At 40.8% G+C, this 24,741-nt stretch overlaps 1 protein-coding gene across 2 annotated transcripts in view; it reads left to right on the top strand.

Annotated features, from left to right (window-relative positions):
• The window catches only part of EFR3A (EFR3 homolog A), a gene marked incomplete at both ends in the record, with an annotated part of 64,469 nt that overhangs the window by 18,704 nt on the left and 21,024 nt on the right, over positions 1–24,741 (top strand). For both annotated transcript variants that reach the window (XM_082015188.1, XM_082015189.1), the window contains 6 exons: positions 1,492–1,641; positions 8,082–8,219; positions 13,993–14,071; positions 14,971–15,106; positions 16,701–16,865; positions 22,412–22,526. In XM_082015188.1, coding sequence (XP_081871314.1) covers positions 1,492–1,641; positions 8,082–8,219; positions 13,993–14,071; positions 14,971–15,106; positions 16,701–16,865; positions 22,412–22,526 — 783 coding nt within the window. The remainder of the gene's footprint in view (positions 1–1,491; positions 1,642–8,081; positions 8,220–13,992; positions 14,072–14,970; positions 15,107–16,700; positions 16,866–22,411; positions 22,527–24,741) is intronic.

Below are 24,741 nucleotides of genomic sequence, written 5' to 3'. Positions count from 1 at the left end.
AAGTTATGTAGGCTTCTGAGTCTGAAACTGAATCTCACCTGGTGAGAGCTCCCTTTCAGCAGGGGAGGTTAGTGCTTGTATTTAATGTATCTAAAGCCACAGTATCAGCAAAACTTCGTTAACTTATGAACTAGTAATTAGAAAGCAAAAAAGGAAAAAAAGCTTCAGTGATGGAATTTTGGAAGCTCTGTGTCTTAAATGTCAATCTTGTATCCTTAATATTGGAAACTTAATATTGGATACTCCACTACAGTTGTAGTATAGCAATAGCAAGTGCTTTTTTAGCTGTTTGTGCATCCCTCTTCTTCCCTGTTTTGTATGTAACCTTATTAAAACTGTCTTGAAAGGTCCAGAATGGTGTCGGATCCATATTCAATGCACATGGCTTTGTTCAAAACTATCTGAGAAACAGGGGACTACGGATTGAAGTATTTACAAATAGAAATCTAAACAAAAAAATGAATTACAGAGTTGTTAGCTCTGTAATTCATTTAGCAGATGTTTTAATGCAGTGAATTTGACTGAACAAAGGCTAATGATGTGTTGTCCATGCTGAAATTAAGATTTTTAAAATGAGGGATGGATTGTAATAGAAATAAGTTCATGTTTTAGTAAAGCTTGTGTTTATTTCACTTGATCGCTGTGTCACCCTTTCTTCTACTTGTTTTCCTACCTAAATTTTATTGCTAGGAATAAAATTTATTCCTACCATTTATTATAGTGACTGATTTGCTATTACTGCTTCAAAACAGAATATTTTGCCATACATTTAATTGTACAGATTCTCCTGCAAACTATGTTTGTTCAACAAAACAAAATAGCTAACAGCTAGATGAAGTCTTTTTTAGAAATTATATTAATTTTTCCTTTTTATTGTTTTATTGTTGTTGTTGATCGGTTCTCACTTAATTTGGTTCAAACGATTTTAGGGTGAAGTGGTGGTTCCTTTTGTGCATCAGGCTTAAGTTGACAGAATTATCCTTTGCTTTCCATCTTGTGAATCTTGCACAAATCTTTAAATTTTTGTTACAATCAGTCCACAGCTTTAATTGCAACTTTTAAGGACATGATCACATGTCTCTGGTAGCTATTGCTTCAGCTTTGCTGTGATAACGTCACAACATTTTTCTTCAACACTGGAATAGGTTGAGATTATGCACAGGTCCAACTGATGGGTGGTTTGTAGAGTTACCCATGTGACTTTCTTTTCGATGTGATATACACAGTTTGAGTATTCATTGATCAGTGTCAGCATTATCCTTACAGATCATCTTCTGCTCAGTTGTTTGTTTTGTCAGCTTGCTTATGAGCTACAAAGGCATTTAAAGGCAATAGAGGCAACCCTAATGAATTGGCCAAATTTCCACGTTACCGTTTTTAAGAATCTAATGGAATTCCACATTACGTAATTACTACTGCCTAACAGGTAAACAGCCATACTGGGAGGTGCTGTGTTTCTCCTTTTTAGTAATTCCTTTTTTCCTTCCTTAGGATCCGAATTGCTGGAATCAGAGGCATTCAGGGAGTGGTTCGAAAAACAGTTAATGATGAACTTCGAGCAACTATATGGGAACCTCAGCACATGGACAAGATAGTACCATCACTGCTGTTTAATATGCAGAAAATAGAAGATATTGACAGGTATTTTTATCCCTGGTCACTGGCATGTTTTTTAAGCAATCTTTAGGCTTAGTTTTTATGATGGATACCTCTTTCTTTTAGTGGAAATAACTACGGACATTTACTAGCTGCGTCTCTCTACAGTATCCTTGAAACAGCACAGCTCTGCTTAACTGCTCTTCATGTTTCTTGTCTTAAAGCCTTTTCAACTGCCTTCATTTCACTTGTTCTAGATTCTATTGGGCTAAAAAGTTCTTCAGAAATTGTATAACCATGTTTAGACTTCTTAAAAATTGTAAACTCTGTGTTTTGTATTGTCAGATACAAGGATCAGAAAGCACAGGCTTTTAGGTGACTCAGATGATTTTACTAGTTACACTTGTTAAAAATTGAGGGTTTAATTCCCATTCAGCCATTAGTAACATCCGTCTGTTCTGTCTGCAACAGCACTTAAAGTGAGGATTTAAAATTTATTTATATGTAGACACACTTCTCTCTCTCTTTTTTTTTTTTTTTTTTTTGCTTTTAATGGCTCCTAGGCATATTACCTGCCAGGTGTGCCTTCAAAAAGAACTCTGTGATAATTGATGTTGAGGATATGCCAGTCACCTTACAATTGAAGAGTGACCTTTTTTGGTCCATGTCTGTATTTGTGGCTAAACACTACATAGGTGTAAAAAGTGTTTATTGCTAACACTGGGAAATATCCATAAAACCAATTTCAGCTGTGCAAACAAGCTTAAACGTTTGTTGCATGTCCAACCCTAGCTGCTTCAAAACTAGCTTGGTAGGTAGGCTCAGCACCTTTCCTACAACACCCCTGTCATGCGTTCACATGACCCTCAGCTTGCTAAATCTGTCAGGGTTTTTTTTTTGTTATTGGTGGTGTTTTTTGGTGGATTTTTTTTTTCCATTCCTCAGCCTTATTTTTCTTCTCTTATTTTTAATTGCCAGTACCCGTCTCTATAGCAAATTTTCAGACTAAATGACTAAAATCAGTTGTCTATCTGTCCATGCTTTATCTATTTACTGCACATAACTGAGGACCTACACAGTATGTACAGAAATACGCACTTGGATTTTACATCTGAGAAGTGATCTGAATAGGAGACAAAGATTTCTGAAGCTGTTGTTTGAACTAGGAGAGCCTAGTTAGCCTTTTTCTTGCTCTTACAGGGCTTCTAGATGCAGGTGGGCCCTTTCCTTTGTTACTCTTTCCAGTGCCCTCAAGCATATACTTTCCTTTATATAGCAAAATTAAACTAACTACAGATGGAAAAACTGACTCAAATAGGATTTGGATCAACCACATAAAGCAGATCAGTTTATGTGTTCTGCAGGACTAATTTTTATCATTTATTGAGCAATGCAATAGTGGTGGTAGAAAAACAAATCTGTCAAAAAGCAACTGTTAATTAAATATCTGAACCGGCTGCTTGAAACTTTTTCTGTAATGCATATTCAACATTAAAAAAGACTAATGATTTTCCAAGTGGCAAGTAGGGTCCTGTATGATGCACATATGACAGAAAAGCTCAAAACAATATTTATAAATTGTTGATCTGCTGGCCTTAAATGATGTTACAGAGAATTTCTCATCTTGTTTTATATGTGACTTCATATTTGTGGAGCACAAACAGAGGCATCTTGAAGAGTAGGAGTAAGCAGCATATTGTTCTGGCAGATGGAATCAAAGTATTATTTGAAAAAGAGCAGAAGTTCTAGAAAATAACCCCAACTTAAGTCCACAGAAAATAAATATTCCTGGTTAAAGCTGAAGTATACATCGGTAAAGCTTACCTTAAAGATCACTGTAATTTTTACTTGTGGAACCTTAACAGCTTAATTCAAGATTCTTCTGAGTACACGTCACATGAGACACTTCTTCGAGATAAGAATTTAATATTTAAACAACATTTTTAAAAAATTGTGGACATCATTGTTTGCTTGTTTGAATGCACACTCTAGTTACATGACTATCAGACAAATTTGCAAGTGTAACATATTCTAAAAATTGGGGGTTTTTTCCTCAGTTGTACTTCACTACAATCCTGTATTACAAAATAATTGCCATGCATACTTCAGTATAGTGTAAGGCAGTGCCTGAAACTCTCCCCTCCTCCTTCAAGTTTTCTGGAAGAAAATTCAGAAGAGTCAATCATGTATGTCAGTTTACGTGCATCTCTAAAATGGAGAAGGGATGTATGAAATTGGAAATTCACTCAGTTTGTAACATACTCTTCATAATAACCGCAAAGCTAAACGTGCTGGACTTACTTAAGGCAGAAGGAGACTCAAGGACTCATTGTAGACTTGACTTCAAATCCTTCTAATGTATCTGTAATGTTTGTATATATTCTGTTTTAGAGGTAGATTAGAATATATTTCTTTCTCAGGGTGAGGGAATCATAGTCAAAACATTCCTGTAGCTACTCTGCTCAAAAGTAGTGGTCAAGTCTTACTTCACATGTTGCGTTGTATTTTTTGGCCAATCCTGGTTTTGTTGTATTAAAGAAGTCTCATGCATGAAACGTTGAATTGTTCTGAGACAGTTTAAGCCTGTGATTAGATGTTTGCTATGGAAACGGCTGTACTTCAAAACGTCACTCCTTCCAGTTCCTTTTTGCCACCTTTTCTGATGGAGATTACCCGCAAGAAAGCTGGTAGAACAAAGGGAGTTGTTCTTGCCCATTTCATTGCAAAATGCATTTCATGTGTCACTCCTCTGGGTGTGTGACAGTAAAGAAAGTCTGGATACAGAGGAATAATAGCTTGGGGGTTTTTTTAAGTGTTGCAGTTGGATTTGTCAGAGTTTTTCTGATCTTTGTTTAAAAACCATGTCAGTGAAACAAAATGAGTATGGGTTGCTCATTTGGATTTAGAAACTTGAGAGGCTGTGCAAAGCTTTCCTTTAAAACTAAAAAGAGTAGTTTTATATTCATTGTTTCATCTGATAATGCTAAGGTACACTTAGTGAGAAATACTTAAAGGTAGGTGCTGTTAAGTTCAAAATAAAAACGTAATTCCTACAGACAACAGGAGATAATTTTGAACGTTCTGATGCTAAGACTAACATTTTTGACTAAGACAACTGGATTGCAGTTTATTCCTTTAACCTATTCTAACATCAGCCTCCAAGCAAGTCACCTTCTGTAGGATTGCATATACAAACACTTAAAAGATAACTTATTTTTACTACATTTCAACTAGAATTCTTCCAGAGAGACTATCTCTGTGTGTATGCTCTGCAGCCTGCTTGCTTTTCCCCTCTCCCCCCACCCCAATTTGTAATGCTGCTGTGCTCTCGGGAATCTGTGTGAAAACAGCCATGGGAGCAACAGCCCTGGCACTGCCGTTTGTACCTTCTCTGCGCCGAGAAGGGTGCTCCCCGGTCTAGATCAGAGTCTAGGCAGTGCGGGGAAAAAAAACAGGGAGATTGAGGGGCGCAGGAGTTGGATAAAGCTGTAGTTTAGTGGTACTCATGGTGGATATATACAAATTGTCATGACTTCTAAAATTCTAATCATTGCATGTTTGTAAAACTATTTCTCCTTACTTACCGAACAGGGTGTGGGGGGCTTTTTTATTATTAAAATCTGACAAGCCAGCAATGTTATGGTAACTTCTGAAACACTGATGTTACCAGAGGCAACAAGATTTTTATATTGCAACTTTCAGAATGCAGTGGTTTTGACACACTAGAAGATCTTTCGCTATCAGAAGGTATTACAACTATGACGTTAATGTCATTTAACTTCTGGCATTTCAAAAGTCAAAAAGTATTTGACTTTTTATAATGCTCTAAAGCTGTGGTTTTATGATGCTGAAGAGTGAATATTAACTGAAGCTGATGCTCTTAGTGAACACATTTAAACATATTTAATGCACAAGCTTGCACTGCAGAACTGAAGGTATGATTAAGGTTTTAGTGTACTGATTTCTGCAGTCTAAAATAAATCTCCTAATGCATTGTTGCATGATGTTAATGTAGGTGAATGAATCCTTACTCAAGTTTCCATAATGTGTTTTGTGAAAAAAAAAAAAAAAAATACTTGCCACCTATACATACAGTACTTTTCAATAAGCAATATTGCACCTTAGGTGGAACTGTTTTCTTTCTGTCTTCCTCAGTCTCTCACCTCTCAACTGCTCAATTTAAATGAAATACCAGTAACGGCTTAATGGAATGATGTGTGAAGCACTTAAATTCAGAAGTACATTTCAAAGCAGAAGTACATTAAAGCCTTGCTTTGCACTGCAAGATTTAAGTCATAAGTTAAAATTTCCATACAAAAAGAAGTTGATATTTAAATGCTGAGTTTTAATTCCCTCTTAGATTAAAAAACAATTATTTTTATGGCATATTTTAGCACCTGAAGAAATAGTAGCTGTGGTAGTAATAAATTCTCCCCCCACCTATTGCTTTTTCTCCTCTCCCTCCCATAGTGCCATCATTATTATTGTTCTTTACTATCACTAGTACATTTCTATGACTGAAGTAACTGTAGGCTTATTGTTAAAGGACAAATTTCTCAGCACAACTTAGCCAGTTTAACACTCTTCCTGGTGTATATATCTGATGCAAAGTTTGACAGTCTGTTTTTTTGTTGTTATTATTTTCAATGGTATTTTGAAATCAGTATCAGTATTTTTCCACTGAAGAAATCAGCTGCTATGTTTTTTTTTCAGAGTAATGCTTTTACTCTGAAAGTAAAAAGAATCTTCCTTCAAGAAGGACTACCTTTATAAATATAGCCTGGGAAAATTAACGTCAATATATGCATCTAAAAATGTATTTCCAAATGTGAAAGTCATTTGTGTTTTTTTTCCCCTAATAGTATGTTATTAGTAACATACTATGTGATAAATATGGGAGTCCAGTTGCCCAGTGGTATCCCAGAGGAAAAAAAATACATGGCAAAAAACAACTTGAGAAAATGTTGTATTTTAATAAGGTTAGAAATTAGAGGTTTGTATGTACTGATGCAGATATTGTAACAGACATGATGCTTATATTTTCAGTCCTTGTGGTGGGTTAGCCGTGGCTAAAAGCCAAACTCCCACCCAGCTGTTCTTTCACTACCCTCCCCTCCAACAGGACAGGGAGAAAATAGGATGAAGCAGCTCATGGGTCAAGATGAAGACAGGGAGATCACTCACCACTTACCACTGCAGGCAAAACAGACTCGACCTGACAAAATTTAATTTTTACCAATAAACATAAAGCTGGATGGTGAGAAACGAAGACAAAAACTAGAACACCTTCCCCCTCCCCAACTTTTCCCCACTCCCAGCTGCACCCCTTCACTCCCGACCCCCCTCCCCCCGAGGGGCGCAGGGGTGGGCGCGGGGGTTGCGGTCAGCCCCTCACAGCCCCTCTCGGCCGCTCCTCCCTCCTCACAGGTCTCCCTGCTCCAGCGCGGGCCCTTCCCCGGGCTGCAGCCCTTCAGGGACAACCTGCTCCCGCCCGGGCTCCCCACGGCCGCAGCTCCTACAGGAAATATCCCCCTGCTGCGGCCTGGGGCCCTCCCCGGGCTGCGGGGGGGTCTCTGCTCCCGCGGGCTCTCTCCGGGGCTGCGGGGGATCCCTGCTCCGGGCCTGCAGCCCCTCCCGCCCTCCTCCTCCTCCGGCCTCGGGCTCCCTCTGCTGCTGCCGCCTCCTGGGCTCCCTCCTCCTCTGCCGGTGCCGCCTGGGGCCCTTCCTGAGCCCTGTTTTCCCCCCGGCGCCCCCGGCTTGGCTGCGGGGCTCAGCTGTGTCCTGCGCTGGGGCCCTTGGAGCCGGCTGGGACCGGCTGTGTCCGGCACCGGGCAGCCCCGGCCGCTCCTCCCAGCGGCCGCCCGGCAGCCCCAGCTGCCCCGTGCCTGGGCAGGGACACCCTGTACCGACCTCTCCATAGTAATGTTCGGGGACAGTTGGAAGGTGACTAACTTGTACACTGTCTAGTTAGAGGTAACTGTGTGGGTGATAATGTTCCAATTAATTCAGTCAGACTTTTTTCAACTTATAAGCCATCTGCTTCTGCAGAAGTATTGGAGTTCTGTTTAACAGTCACCCACACAATGTGGATTCAGTAGTGGGCAGGTGAATGAGATCATTAGTCTGAACAACATGACTAAGATTCTGCCAAACTTTTCGTATGGTTTCGTGGCCTTCATTCATTGTTAGTAATGGGTAATAGTCTGTCAAAATGCAGTGGTTAACAAGTCAAATCAGTATTAGTGGCCATTGTTTTTGCCACATGCATATTCACTAATACAGTAGTCATTACATAGTGACTGGATGAAGATCTATAGTCCTGCTATAAAGGAATAAAATACTTTATTAAGAATTCTGGTTTGATGCATATTTGAGATACAATTCTTGCGTAGATTAGGAGTGTGGCTCATGAGCATGGTAGAGCCACAGTAAGGAAGATGAGTATTAATCAGTAGTAAAATCAGTGTATTTTTGTCTTATTTCAGCAGAATAGGCCCTCCATCCTCTCCTACAGGAAGAGAGAAAGAGGAAAATCCTGCTTTGCTGGCTGAGAATTGTTTCAGGGAACTACTAGGACGAGCAACCTATGGAAATATGAATAATGCTGTCAGACCAGTTTTCGCGTAAGTTGAAAATTCATGGAAGGTCTTAAGAGATTTTTTTTTTGTTTCATCCTCTGATTATGTTGCATTAAATTCATTCCTCCTTTAAACCCAAAGGATTCTACTAACAGTTATTTGTGTTTCTTCAAAAAATTCTTCTTTTAATCTCACCTCTTTGTTGCCTATCTGTTAACTTCAAGATGGTTATGGAGAAATGTGGGTCCCATTTTACTGATTTTAGACGTGCAATATAATGATTTGGATGGGTTGTTGCCTCAGCTGGCCTTTCTTTTGAATGTGAAACTGTTTATTCAAAACATTAATGTCCCATAGATGACTGTTGCAGTCAGTAAAGGGACAAGCCAAGTAAAATACAAGTAGCACAAAGGAATACTGTGCCCAGATTAATACATAGAGTTAAGATTTCTGCTTTCTTGCAGTTTTCCTCCAAGAGGTGTTTTGATACTCTGTAAAGAGTATCTTTAACAGCTCATTTAGTAGTGGATGGCAGATGTGCACACAGTATGCACATTGTGCACAAATGCAGACAGTACAAATTATAGCTGATGTATTAACTGTTCAGTCCAGTGTTTTACAGTTCTCTGCATTGCCCCAGTTGTTTCCATAAAAAATATGATGGGAAAAAAGCTGCAAGCATTGAAATAACTTAAATCTCCTTCTTTCACCTCTGCTAGTGTCTACAAAGTAGGCATGTTCTTAGGAGAAATCTTTGCAGGAAGTTCTAGACTAGGTGACTGCGTTCAAACCCTGGCTTTTCCTGGTGATGAGGAGAGCTGCTTGCTCCTTGTTGTAGAATTTCAAGATACCCACCTGTTATGGGGGTATCTTCTCTTAGATGGCCTGGTTCTTCCCACAAAGACTAAGTATTCCATTCATACACTGAAAGACCTTCAAGCCTACCGAAAGCCATTTTCAAGTTACTATTGTTAAGTAAGAACAGAAATGCAAAAAGAAGATAGGGTAGGTATTGAGGGCAGAAAACTTCTATAGCCTCTTGTTTTTCACCCAAAAGCATTAAATGCTAAGAACCGTTCTATTGTCTTACTTTCCATGTGTACCTATTATACCAGTCTGGTAAGAATTTAACTGTTGCAAGGTTGAGTGTTTTATTAAAAAATTTTCGTCCTTTCCTACATTTAAAAATTGCATTCCTCCAAAATACCTGCCACTAGAATGAATGTTTGGGTACTAAACAGTCTGGATGGACTATTTGGAACTATATTGCAGCTGGTTTCTTACCACTTTTGAGTTTCTTTTAAGGGCTTATCTCAAAACTTCATCAGCATGTACAGTTACTTCAGTCTTCTGAATCATTTCAGTATCAGGGAAGTTTCCCACAAATAATTCCTGATTCCCTAGACTGGCGTTAGTGCTTGAGTTTGGATTGACCTTAATTCTCCTTGCCTTTGGCAGAAAATCTCCATGGTTAAAAGTGTCTGCATGGAGTAGCTAGAAACTCTCAAATTCTCATTTTTAATGAAATCTGACAGATCAATCTGGCAAACTGCTTAATGAAAGTCAAAAATTTTGTATTAATATGATAGGAAGAATTTTGTATTTTCTGTCAACTGTCACAAGCTATTTAGACTTACTTAGCATGAATTTGCAATGGTGAATAGATTAGGCTGATCCACAGGGATACAGAAATCTAGTGAATATAAACAACTTCACAAGTATAACAAGTTACACCCTATTCATCTGTCTTTCCATTCTTTTGAGTTATTACATCATCTGTGCAAGTGTTTTGAATATGAAAAGGCTAGTGTTTGATATTCTTTCAGTAAACGTGATGCATAAGAACATTATTTTATATATTCCTATACATTCCTCAGTTCTGCTTCCTAATCTTCAGTGTCAGTTTATCATTTTGTACTGTAAGGAATGTACATGTGTGACAATGCAAGTGAATTCAGGGACCGTTAGTGGTTTCACTCCATAAAGTAGTAATTTGCACCATTGGTTCTGCTGTTGCTTTAAATTTGAGAAACCTAAATGTGCACATTTGCTACTTACATGCAGCAAATCTTAATGGAAGTCCGAGTTTGGCATTTGCTAATCCAGCAACAAAGTGTTTTGCAATCTTACTTAGATACTCTTTATTAAAAGAAATGTAATTCAGAAAATATAGGCAAGATGTGACTTGATTTTAACTAAACTAAATGCACCATGCTGAAAATACCATTTACCGTCTTTTACAAAAACAAAACTACATTGAATACACTGCCTGTATTATGACAAGTAAAATATATCACCTACAGTAATCTAATACTCTCATACTCCTTTTCTTAGGAGGAAAATTCCAGTATAAAAAGTATGCTGCCTATTGAGCTATTAAACAAAACATTAACCTAGGCTATCAACTTCCCCCTGCTGTCTTCCCATCAGTTCAGCTACCTGAAGCAGCTAATACTTTGCCTTTCTGGAAAAAGAAAACTGTATGTCTTGTTTGGAGAGGAAAGGTTTTTTTTAAAAAAAAACTTGATAGAAGATGTAGTTGACCATAATCTGCCTGAATGGATCTTTGGGGCAGATAAAGAGGAACTGTCAAGGGTAACAGAGAATGCATGCTACCCTGAAAGATTAAAGAATCAGTTCTAGTCAGGAGAAGATAGTGGAGAGTATGATTCTGTATTTGATGAAACAAAGACGACAATAGGTTCGCTAAAATAAGCTGTCATGTACAAGCAATGATGGACTGTATTGGAATGATATTAGGGGGAAAGGCGACATGAATAAAGATATTTTGAGCCACTAAGGCTTGAAGGATTTAAAGAGGTAATTTTGTTTGTCTTTCTACCCCAAGGCAGGACTAAATGTACCTATGTGTTTGGAATGTGCACACAAAAGGCAGCTATCCCCAACAGGTAGTCCTCTAATATTTAGTAATGCAAATACACTGTTATCTTGACAGACACCGTTAAGATTCCTGAAATTCTTTCCTGTAGGGATTTCTATTAAAAGTATGTAATGTGTCTAATGTGTCAAAATGACAGTACTTTTTTTTTTTTTTTTTTTTTTTTTTTTTTTTTTAAAACTCTGCAATGGACTGCAAGATAATTCAGGGGACAGGAGAGGGTAACTTTATGCCAGCTGGTTTAATCAACCTTGAAGGAGACGTGTGGACCCAACAATGTCACTAGGCTGGTAGCAGCTGGCCAGTGAGTTAATTCAGAACTCTAGATTCTAGGCAAAGTAAGCTGAAGCATCCAGTTGGTCCTTCTGTGTTCAGAGTACTGACTTCCTTCACCTGTATGCTTTCAAGTTTGTTATTTGAAGCATCTTTATATGTTTACTATCTTCTTGAAAAAGGGCAGAGCAGTAGTGATTCTGTAGCTAAGATACCTATTTAGAAACCCTACCTGAATTCGGTTTCTGTAAGGTTTTTTTTGTGTGTTTCGGGGTTTGTTTTGGTTTTTTGTGTTGTTTTCGTTTTTCTTTTACCTGAATCTTTCCAATTAAAAGGCATCCCAAATTAGTTGTTTCAATCTTCTAGACTTAAAAATGCATTTATTTTTGTCATGCTTTTCCAGGTACTCATATTGCCTTTTTTGGGAAATTTGATGTGTCCTCTATTCATAGCTTTCAGCGTAGTGAAACAAGGATCTAAAATAGTCTTAAGCAGAATTTCTTGTCTTTGCTTGAAGCTGACAAAGTTTTTCATCAGTGGTTCCTATCCTATTTAAAGAGAAACTGATGCATTTATTGTTCTGATTCTGTTTTGATATTTCTTGCAGAAAGTGAAGCCCAAACTATGCTATGATTCTATGAAGTGTTGAAATGCTTCAGAGTGATAAAGGAGTATATACACAAAGAGTGGCTCTTTTTTGTTTTCTGTTTATATTATTAATGAAACCACTGTGAAAATTAAAATAGTTCTTAGAATCTCTATTCTAGATGTAACGTTCACCCATAATTACCTTGCAACTCTTGATTCAAAACAAATTCTTTATCTTATTTAGAGTAGAAGTTTGTCAAGGTATTATAACCATCCTGTTCAGCTTGTCTCTTTCACGTAAATAAGCATATAATGTCACAGCCATTTTTAAGCATGCAGTTTGTATGGAAACAGTAAGTTCTTAACTGTCTTTTCTTTGGTATGAGTAGGTTCCTTAAATTCCTGAAACTAGATGATCAGGAATTTCTGTTATGGCCAAATGTTCCGTGATCACATCTTAACCATGAAAACAAATGAATCACAGAATCACAGAATCACTAGGTTGGAAAGGACCTTTAAGATCATCAAGTCCAACCATTAATCCAGAACCACCATGTCCCCTAAACCATGTCCTGAAGCGCCACATCCACACGTTTTTTGAACACTTCCAGGGATGGTGACTCCACCACCTCCCTGGGCAGCCTGTTCCAATGCCTGACCACCCTCTCAGTGAAGAAATTTTTCCTAATATCCAATCTAAACCTCCCCTGGCGCAACTTGAGGCCATTTCCTCTTGTCCTATCACTAGTTACTTGGGAGAAGAGACCAACACCCTCATCGCCACAACCCCCTTTCAGGTAGTTGTAGAGAGCGATAAGGTCTCCCCTCAGCCTCCTCTTCTCCAGACTAAACAACCCCAGTTCCCTCAGCCGCTCCTCATAAGACTTGTGCTCCAGACCCCTCACCAGCTTCGTTGCCCTTCTCTGGACACGCTCCAGCACCTCAACATCCTTCTTGTAGTGAGGGGCCCAAAACTGAACACAGGATTCAAGGCGCGGCCTCACCAGTGCCGAGTACAGGGGCACAATCACTTCCCTACTCCTGCTGGCCACACTATTCCTGATACAGGCCAGGACGCTGTTGGCCTTCTTGGCCACCTGGGCACACTGCCGGCTCATATTCAGCCGGCTGTCAACCAGCACCCCCAGGTCCCTTTCCGCCGGGCTGCTCTCCAGCCACTCCTCCCCAAGCCTGTAGCATTGCATGGGGTTGTTGTGACCAAAGTGCAGGACCCAGCACTTGGCCTTATTAAACCTCATACAGTTGACCTCTGCCCATCGATCCAGCCTGTCCAGATCCCTCTGCAGAGCCCTCCTACCCTCCAGCAGATCAACACTCCCACTCAGCTTGGTGTCATCTGCAAACTTACTGAGGGAGCACTCAATTCCCTCATCCAGATCATCTATAAAGATATTGAACAAGACTGGTCCCAGAACCGAGCCCTGGGGAACACCACTCGTGACCGGCCGCCAGCCGGATTTAACGCCATTCACCACAACTCTCTGGGCTCGGCCATCCAGCCAGTTCCTCACCCAGCGAAGAGTAAACCCGTCTAAGCCACGAGCCGCCAGTTTCTCCAGGAGAATGCTGTGGGAGACGCTGTCAAAGGCTTTACTAAAGTCCAGGTAGACAACGTCCACTGCCTTTCCCTCATCCACTAGGCGGGTCACCTGGTCATAGAAGGAGATCAGGTTGGTCAAGCAGGACCTGCCTTTCATGACCCCATGCTGGCTGGGCCTGATCCTTTGGCTGTTCTGCAGATGCCCTGTGAGCACTCTCAAAACCAACCGCTCCATAATCTTCCCTGGAACAGAGGTCAGGCTGACAGGCCTGTAGTTCCCAGGATCCTCCTTCCGGCCTTTCTTGTAGACGGGCATCACATTGGCAAGCAATGCTTTTCTAAAGTTCTAGTTTTCTCACCTAGTTAATAAGTCATTGTTTAGAAGCTTTATATAAGGAAATAATCCCTTTGTGGTCAATTTTGAGAAAACTGTAAAGTGCCATTTATTATATTTTTGGAATATCATTGTTTCAGGTCCCTTATTTTTTTGGTTACAGGCATTTAGACCATCATAGACTATGGGATCCCAATGAATTTGCTGTTTCCTGCTTCAAAATCATCATGTACTCTATACAGGTGGGATTTTCTCTAGGGTTTGTTTTCCTTGCATACACATTTTGAGCACGAGACAGGGTTAAATGCTCACCTCACCATGATAATGACAGACAATAGGTGAAGTCAAAGAATCCAGAAGATCCCTTTCCATAACACCTTAGCCGTATTCTTTAAACTTTTCAAATAATAACCTAATCGTAATTTATGATCAGAGGTTATCTGATTTACTTTTTATTAATGTACACTTGCAGAAGATAAAAGATACTAAATGATTCTTGATGGAAGGTAGTGCAGAGGTCCCTGAGCAAGCTCCAGAACAAGCACCAGGATAGCCATACTGATCTGACACTGTGCTTGATAAATAAATCTCTCGAAGATGGTCATGTCTCTGTGCCAATACAGCTGTACTGCTTTTACAACCCAAGAAACCAACTTCACATGGCACTGTGTTGTGCTAATTGATTTTTACTAGTGGGCAACCTCTATTGTCTGTTGGAAACGTGATCAAAATCTGATTCTTGGATACGTCAAGCACAAACACCCAAAAGATAAAGTCATAAAATTCCAAGATTGTGGAAGAAACAGATTTTTCTCAGTGTTTGTATCACTTCTTTGTAAGACCAGCTGAAGTCGTTGGACTCCAGTTAGCTGAATGAAGTACCACTTCACGCTTACTCTGTTCTTCTAGATGTTCCTGGATATTTTAATACCGTAAGCTTTTGTATACTGTGCTGGATGGACCTGTGTGGCTTCGTCTGCCATGGTAGTTTTTATAATGCATATTTAATTGTGAATTGATTGAAATTTAGATACATTTGTGAGTAAGAATGTTGCAGAATGGGAACATCTATAATTGAATGGTGTAGGAGTTTATTAAAGTCACAGATGAAGCTTATTTCTGTTTGCTTGTTTTTTAATAGGCACAATATTCCCATCATGTAATACAAGAAATTCTTGGACACCTTGATGTTCGCAAAAGGGACTCACCACGAGTCCGTGCCGGCATTATTCAGGTTCTTTTGGAAGCAGTTGCAATAGCAGCTAAAGGATCAATAGGCAAGTCTTCTTAAATTAATGGCACTGGGTCAAGGATAGATTTGAAGGGTGGTGCTCATTTTTGCTTTGTTCTCAGACTGAATGAAAGCATATATTTTGAGGAAGTTTTGTATTCCTTTTTTCTTCTTTGTGCTGATAAAATGCATGAAATCTTAGTTTACAATTACGTATACATACGTGGTTGTTTGTTTTATAGTTCTTTGCATTGAAAAATGAGTAGATGTATTTTTACAGCCTTGTGAAAGGCAGGAATTTCTGCTTGGTAAGAAGTCACAAAGTCTGATAGAACTGTGTGTGACTACAAAAAGTCAAGAGGACTGTGTGATACAGCTACTGTGAGATGAGCATTAATATGGGAGTCGAGTAGAACGATCTTTAAGAAATTCTACCTTGGTAACAATGAAGCATATGAAATAAGGTGAATTATGCCATTTAAGCTAGTGTAGTTCCTTGAAATAAGAGTAGTTATGAAGATGTGTACACAAGTGTCTTCTGCTGTTCTTTTGCTTTGGTCTGCTGCTGAAACATTATTACTTTGCTTCATTACCTTGAGCCTGAGACTGTCCTTTCTCTTTATATAAGACTCACTTGCATGCACTGACTTATGAAGTCTTTTACCATATTATGAAAGGAGCTCATTGTTTGATCCAGTATATATAGAACTGGATTTTAGTAGCAGGTTTTGAAATAACTGAAATTCAGGCGCAAGTACCTGTGGTTTAACCCACTGTATAGATGGTTAATTCCAGCAACTGCTCATATTTTCTATGTAAAACTTGTGTGATGGGTTGACTCTAGCCAACAGTCATTTGCTCACTCCCCTTTCCCCACAGGACAGGGAGAAGGTAGAAAGAAGGTGAGAAGTCTCATGGGTCAAAATAAAGACACTTTAATAGGTGAAGCAAAAGCTGCATGCACAAGGAAAGCAAAGGGTTTTATTCAGTACTTCCCGCTGACAGGCAGATGTTCAGCTGCTTCTCAGAAAGCAGGGCCTCAGCATATATTAATGGTTACTTGGGAAGACAAATGTCATATGAACAAATGTCCTGCCCTTCCTCCTCCTTTCCTTGAGCTTTTATTACTGAACATGACATTACATGGCATAGAATATCCCTTTGGTGAGTTTGGGTCAGCTGTGTCTCCTCCCAGCTTCTTGCACACCCCAGCCTATTCTCTGTAGGGACAGAGTGGGGGAAAAGGAGAAGCCTTGGCACTTGCTAGCACTGTTCAGCAACAGCTGAAACACTGCTGGGTTGTCAACATTATTTTAGTCACAGATCCAAAGCACAGCACCGCCTGGGCTGCTAAGAAGAAAGTTAACTCCATCCCAGCCAGACCCCATACAACTTGATAGTGATGGATTACACATATATACCTGACTGCATTTTCTGATTCCAAAATAATTTCTAAAATATCAGGGTGTAGGCACATTTCAAAAGTTTATCCTTAGGCCATATCCTTCAAACAGTGTATTTCGCTTATTCTTTTCAGCTTAATCTGTTTTCTCCTGAAAAGGGATTGGAAAGGTTAGCTTTCGTTTTCTTAAGGCATCTTTCCCTTGACAGGTACAATCATTGTTATGTGTTGTTTCCAGGCCCAACAGTTCTGGAGGTTTTTAATACCTTGTTGAAGCACTTGCGCATCAGTGTTGACTTTGAGCTGGGTGATAGGCGCAGTTCAGCCGGAAGTGCAACTTTCAGCATAAGCTCCAAGGAGAGTGATGAGAGGATTGTCCAGAATGCTATTATTCAAACAATTGGTGAGTAATGACAGTAGCATAGGCTCACTTAAAATTCCTTCCCTTCTCCCCTTTCCTCAACGAGACGGTATTAAACCAGCTCGAATCAAAAAGGAAGAATGTCGTGTGGTATCTCTGATTGTACTTGCTTCTAAATCTCAGGCTTACGTTACGTATTTGACTTTTGCAAGACTGTTCTTTTAATTGTTAACTGAGAAGGTAGCCAAGAAGCTCAATAAAAATTAAAAATGCTGGTGGACTTACAATAAATTTGTTGGTTATATTATTATATGGCCCTTCAAATATAGACATCATTCTGTACCTTTGGTACAGAACTAATATTAGTGCTTTTATGAAAATCATATTGCAAGCAATCATATACGGTAATAAATTTTAGTAGGTACTACTTGAAAATTTGTAGAAACCAATGTTAAACATAGTGGCAAGAGTGACACCTAATGGCCGGTTGTGCTATCACGGCTTAACTGATGTACTTTTAAGCACAATGCTGAAAATGAGCGTAACTATTTCTGTAATTGGTTTATTAAAATAGCTTCTCCTCTTTTTTCAGATTTTATCTTTATGGTAGAGATATATGTTGCAGTGCATTTATGATGTGTATTTCTTTACTTAACAAGGGGGAACGTAAATTAAATGTTGCTCACTAATCTATACCTTTGCTTATGCCTTTAAGCTTTCTGGAGCAGTAGCAAATATGTAGTAGATTATTTCTTACCTTTAGAGTAAAGCTCCAAGTTAAAATGTTAAAAACACTCCCACCCTCCCCGCCCCAAAAATCCCCCAAAACCCTCAATGGAACTCTTTAAAGTAAAGCTTCTTTCTAGCAAAGTTACATTTATACTATTGCACAGCAACAGAATAGAATATCTCAAGTTGGGACAGACCCATAAAGATCATCGAGTCCAACTCCTTGTTCCTCACAAGACTACCGAAAACAACAGTATGACTAAGAGTGTCGTCCAGATGCTCCGTGAACTTTTGACAGGCTTGGTGCTATGACCACTTCCCTTGGGAACCTGTCCCAGTGACTGACCACCATCTCAGTGAAGAACCTTTTCCTAATGTCCAACCTGAACTTGCCCTGACGCAGCTTCTTTCCATTTCCTCGTGTCCTATCGCTGGTCACCAGAGAGAGATCAAGCACCGCCCCTTGCGCTGCCCCACTGATCAAGGAACTTGTAGACTGTGATGAGGTCATCCCTCAGCCTTCTCTTCTCCAAGCTGAACAAGTGACCTCATCTGCTCCTCGTAAGCCTAGCCCTTGAGGCCTTTCACCATCTTGGTCGCCCTCCTCTGGACACACTCTAATAGTTTGATGTCATTCTTATATTGAGGCACCCAAAACCGCACACAGTACTCGAGGTGGGGCTGCACCAGTGCAGTGTAGAGTCGTATAATCACCTCTCTTGACCTAGCTGTGCAGTGCTTGATGTCACTCCAGGACATAGTTGGGCTTTTGGCTGCCAGGCCACACTGTGGACTCATATTCAACTTTCATCAACCCAAAGCCCCAGATCTCTTTCCACAGGGCTGCTCTCCAGCCTCTTGTCCCCCAGTTTGTATGTATAACCAGGATTAACCTGTCCCAGGTTGGGAGTTGGCACTTGCTCTTGTTAAATTTCATAGAGTTCGTGATTGCCCAGTGCTGTAGTCTATCCAGATCTCTCTGGAAGGCCTCTCTACCCTTCAGGGAGACCACAGCTCCTTCTAGTTTAGAATCTTTGGCAGACTTACTTAATGTGTGTTCGACTCTTGCATCCAGATCATTTATAAAAATATTAAAGAGCACTGGCCCTAAAATTGAGCCCTGGGGAACTGCACTGGTGACTGGCTGCCAGCCTGATGTCACCCCATTTACTATAACTCTTTGAGCCCAACCAGTCAGTCCATTGCTGGCCCAGTTATGGACTTGTCTAGCTGTGTGCTGGACATCTTGTCCAGAAGGATACTGTGAGAGACAGTATCAAAAGCTTTGCTAAAATCAAAAAACTGCCATATCAACTGGCTTCCCTTGGTCAGCTAGATGGGTGACCATGTCATAAAAGGAAATTAAGCAGGAATTTCCTCTCATGAACCCATGCTGGCTATGACCAATGATTGTGTTCTCTCAAGTGTTTTTCAGTAACTCCCAGAATAACCTTCTTCATGATTTTACCAGGCACTGAGCTGAGACTGACAGGCCTGTAATTACCAGTGTCTTCCTTCTTACCTTTCTTGAAAATTGGGACAACATTTGCCAGCTTCCTGTTGACTGGTACTTCTCCAAACTCCCAAGACTGTTGAAAAATAATGGAGAGAGGTCCCACAGTGGCCAGCTCTTTCAGTACCGTACTCTGGGATGAATCCCATCAGGCCCCATAGATTTACGCACATGCAGATGGAGCAGTAGGTCTCGTACAAGTTCAGAGTCAGCTGGGAGTTTATCATCCCCCGAGTCACGGTTGTCTGACATAGGGCTCCAGGGGTCCCAGGGCCCATCATAAGTGTTGAAGACAGAGGCGGAGAAGGCATTAAATGTCTCTGCTTTGTCTGTGTCCCTATTTGTGAGGTGACCGGCCTCATCAAGTAATGGACCAATGTTATCTCTGATCCTCCTTTTGGTATTAACATCTTTAAAAAAGCCCTTTTTGTTATCCTTCACAGAACTGGCCAGCTTGAACTGTAATCAAGTTTTGGCTGCATGAATTATCTGTAGTTCTCCTGTGTCACCTGTCCTTGCTTCCAATGTCCGTACACTTTCCTTTTCCACCTAAGTTCTAGAAGATACCTGCTCAGCGAAGCCGGCCTTCTGCCCCACTTGCTTGACTTCCAACACTTTGTAATTCCCTGCTCCTGCACTTTTAAGAGATGGCTGTTAAAAAGTGATCAGCATTTATGGACCCCAATACCTTCAAAAGCAGTTTGAATACCTCCTTCAGCAGCCCAAAATCTCTCCCCATATCCAGGCTTGAAGTTTTGCTGGCAATTTTTCTCCTATCACCAGCGATTTGAAACTCGACTACCTCATAGTCACTGTGACCAAGACAGCCCACAGTCCCGCTCTGCTTACAAACAACAAATCTAGAAAGGCACCTTTTCTAGTCCACTCCCTTAGTACCTGCATCAAAAGTTACCTTCAGTGTGCTTCAGAAATTTCCTGGACCTGTTTGTGTCTGCTGTATGATACTCCCCGTTGATGTCTGGGATGTTAAAATCACCCATAAGGACAAAGGGCATCAGTGATCTAGAGATTCCCTGACTTTCTGGTAGAATAATTCATCGGTATTGTCATCCTGGCTAGGTGGTTGATAATAGACTCCCCCAAGAACATCTGCTTTATTTGCTTTCTGCTTCATCCTTACCCAAAGGCTCTCAGCCATGTCACCACCAGCTCTAAGTGCCATACAGTCCAACCCCTCCCTTACATACAACACCACCCCCGTGCCTCGCCTGCCCTGCCTATCCCTCCTGAAGAGCCTATAACCATCCATCATGGCACACCACTTGCAAGACTCACCCCACTAGGTTTCACTTATGCCAATGATGATGTAGCTCTGGGACTTGACCAAAGCTTCTAGCTCCTCGTGCTTATTCCTCATGCTGCGCACGTTAATGTAGAGACAGTTCAAATGCGCTCCAGTGTACTCAGCACATTGTGAAGCAGACTGAAGGACCTCGCTAGCACACTGTTCCTCAAACACTGGCGTGCTGCCCTCAGGCTTATCTCTAGCAAGCCCAGTTTTATCCCTTTCCCCCTTCAGATCTACTTTAAAGCTCTTTCAATGATCCCTGTGAACTCTGTGCAAAGACCCTTTACCCTCTTTGAGAAAAGTGAACCCCATGTATTGCCAGCAGGCTTGGTGTCATGTAAACTGACCCATGATCAAAACACCCAAAGTTCTGCCGGGGACACCAGGCTTGGAGCCAGATATTGATCTGCTGGATCTTTGTGTTTCGTTCCTTATCATTCCCTGCAACTGGAAGGATAGAGGAAAACACTACTTGTGCTCCTGATCCCTTAACCACATTCCAAAGCCCTGAAGTCTCTCTTGATTGTCCTTGGTTGTCTTGTTGCAACTTTATCTCTGTCTGCCTGAAAAATCAGTAATGGATAATAATCTGAGGGCTGTACCAGGGTAGGAAGCTTTCTCTTCATATGATTAACCTGGGCCATAGGGAGGCAGCAGACTTCCCTAAGAGGAGGGTCCAGTCTGCAGATTGGGCCTTCTGTTACCTTCAGAAGGGAGTCTCCTATGACAGTGACTTGTCTGTTTTTCTCTATGGAAGCAGTTTTGATGCAGAGTGTATGCTGACTTAACCTCGGTGACACCTCCAGGCTAGATCAACTATCGTCCTCATTGTTGTTTTGTTCCACTTGCAGACCCTTGTACCCATTACGCCAGGGCAGCTGGGAAGGTGGGGTGGTCATGGAGGAGATGCACCTGCTGTGCCGGGCAGGAACTTGTCGCCATTGCCCCCATCCCTTAGGTCACTATGTTCAGTCAGGCAGAGAGAGGACAGGGACTCCTCCGTACCCTGTGTCCTGTCTGCCTGACAGGCCTGTCCCAGGGAAGGCGGGTGCAGTCCCTGTAGTCTGTCTCTCCCTCGCACTCCCTGGTGCTCCCCAGCCTGCTCTCCTCCTCCCGGAGCTCTGCCCCTGAGCAGAGGAGCTCCTCTTCGTGGGCGCACCTCCCGCAGCTGCGCTCGCTGCTGCGTCCGGCCGTGGCATGAGAGCAGGGCGCAGCCGGCAGCCCGGCACCGGGCTGGCAGCGTGGTCCTGCCAGAGCGTTCTCTGTGAAGCTGCAGCAATCACGGCAGGTGCAGAGCTTAGAGAATGATGGGGTCTTGTGCCAGGTGGGTACCATTGCTCCCTGGTCGAGCCAGCAGAGTTTCAGTGCCCTTCCTGCATACCAACGGCCATACCACACCCTGGTCTCTGCGCTCCCTAGGGGCTGCTTTTATAGATATGTGGGCTTGGCCAGTGTTGCTCGTGGCTCTGCCCAGGTTGCTGAAGGGTCCTGGCAGGTCTCTTCACTCCCCTGATGTTCTCCTGGCTCAGGAAACCCCCCTGTACACTGTGCTGGAGCGCTCCACTGCAGATCATGCTGGCACCGGTGCTGCTTGCCTCCACAGCCTCTAAGTAAAGTAATAGTCATATAATACTTGTGTATCTGTGAGATTTCTGTTCGCATACCTGTAAGATTTAGTGGTGATTTAAGAACAGATGAAAGTAACAACACTTTCCATTTCCATGAGAAACACTTCAAATTCCTCCCTCATTAGTTAAAAATTAACAGATGTCACATATTTTAATTTTAAATGATAAATTTAAAGGAAAATTAAATTAGAAAGTTTTACGATTCAAAGAAGAAAATGAGTGTCATGAAAAGACTCAAACTGTTTAGCAGAAATGATCATGAGAGTGTTATGCCCTAAAACAAATCATAGTTTTAGTCTTCATCTATTTTGACTTTGTAAATGTATTTCTTGTCTTTATAAGGATTTTCTTATAAAGAGAAGGGCCCTATATCACTTTCCTCCTGTGATTTCATTCCATTTTTATTTAGGATTTTTTGGAAGCAATCTCCCAGATTACCAGAGATCAGAGATTATGATGTTCATTATGGGAAAAGTTCCTGTTTTGGGGACAACTTCACAATCACTGGATACCAGTCACCTTGGGTTTGTATATCCTACATTTTTAAATTTCCAATTAAAAACTTAGTTTTAAGAATTCTGGTAAATTAAAAACTAAAAAAAAAAATTAAGAAACATGAAATGCAAATTCTCACTCATTAGGAGCTATATTATAGGCCATGCAGAATCAAGCACAGTGTCAGCAGTATGAAATAGATCTCCAAACACATTACTGATAGAAAATATCTGACTGGAATGCAACTTATTTTGTACTAAAACATGTCTTCTCTCCACATCTGTACAAACGTTTCTGAAATAATCTATTTAATGGTGGTTAATTCCATAACTTCTTTTATGTGTGTTTTGTGAATGAGGGAAATTGAACTATGAATACATTTTTTCAGATAACTGCATAATTTACAAGTGTGATTTTGGTTTTTGTTCATTACGTACAAACTGACTTCAGATTAAAATACAAACTGCAGAAATTCCAGTGAATTTGTTTTGGTTTAGATTTTCCCTATTTATTTACAAATAGGAAAAAGCTATAGGTGGGCAGACTCCTGTAATAAACCCATAATTAAAAAGCTGCCATACCCTGATTTTCCCCTCTAATGTGAATAATTATGTTTAAAGACTGCTCTTCCTTAGTATGGAGAAGGTCACAAAAAGGTTGCAGCTATTCTTTCCAGGTATACATGGATACTTTGTACCACATAGGTCTGATCACCAGCTAGCATCAGTAGGAAGTCGTCGTCATTCTCCTGGCTTCTTGGTAGTTTTCATATAGTATTGTGTCCCTGCAGTATGGGACACTATTCCATGGAAGACAGAAATGTGTCTGTGTCACTCAGCACTCATTAAGAAGGTATTTGAAATACGGATCCATTTAGAATTCTGTGCTTGGATTACCAGTTGGTGTTGCCGTGTTTTTGTTTGTTTCTTTAAATTACAGTTTTCCTTTATGGTATTCTTTGTAAACATGGGACTGAGTAGTATGTCAATATGATGTGCATATGTCATTCTGAATAAAGCAAGCTTTCTGACTGCTGATAGAGTCTTCTATTACTTACCTGAAAATTTGGTCTCTGCTACACAAGACATTTGAATGATACTGCCAGCTGGATATAGCCAGGATTGTAGCCCGTGAATGTGAAAGTTTCCAATGTTATGTAGGGGCCAACCTTTGTGAAGAGGCTTACTCTTTCCTTACGCTATTTGGTGGACACAAAAGAGTGTCGTGGTTTAACCCCAGCTGGCAACTAAGATCTAAACAGCACTCGCTCACTCCCCCCGTGGCAGGATGGGGGAGAGAATTGGAAGAGTAAAAGTGAGAAAACTCATGAGCTGAGATAAAGACAATTTAACAGGTAAAGCAAAAGCCGCACACACAAGCAAAGCAAAATGAGGAATTCATTCACCACTCCCCATCGGCAGTTCGTCCATCTCCAGGAGAGCAGAGCTCCATCACATGTAACGGCTGCTTGGGAAGACAAAAGCCATCACATCCTGCCCCCCTCCTCCTTCTTCCCCCAGCTTTACGTGCTGGGCATGATGTCATATGATATGGAATACCCCTTTGGTCACTTGGGGTCAGCTGTCCCAGCTGTGTCCCCTCCCAAATTCTTGTGCACCCCCAGCTTGCTGATGGGGTGGTGTGAGGAACAGAAAAGGCCTTGACTCTGTGTAAGCACTGCTCAGCAATAATGAAAACATCCCTGTGTTATCAACAGTGTTGTCAGCACAAATCCAAAACACAGCCCCATACTAGCTACTATGAAGAAAATTAACTCTGTCCCAGCCAAAACCAGCACAAACATTTTGTACCTTTTTTTACTTTCTTGAAGGAATCTCTTTGAATGGAGCAATTCATTCCAAGTGCACTTTTATGTTGTAAGGTCTTGCAAAGAACATTGCACATGTGACTATATACGAACAGGTTTTTTTTAACTTCTTTTAGTACCAGCAGATGGAAAATGAGAACAGATGAAGAACAGGTTAAGTGGTATACCTTCCTGTGACCTGGAAACTGAGGGTTCTTTCAGTTTTTCTTGCTGATTTTGCAGATAACTTTTTTCAGTCTCAAAGTTTTGGGGTCTGACTTAAACAACAAGTGTGCTGGTTTCTTAAGAGTCAATTACATTTTAATTCAGAAGAAATTCTGAGTGCTGATGCTTGTGAAAATTGTCAGGCATGTAGCAGTTGGACATTTCTAATACAGTATCTATACGTAATCTGCTTCACATGTATCATTTACCGT

Source organism: Phaethon aethereus (assembly GCF_964289735.1).
Source record: "Phaethon aethereus genome assembly, chromosome: 2".
NCBI classification, from domain to species: Eukaryota; Metazoa; Chordata; class Aves; order Phaethontiformes; family Phaethontidae; genus Phaethon; species Phaethon aethereus.
Note: the sequence above shows the minus strand (reverse complement) of the source record. Positions and strands in the feature narration are given on the sequence as shown.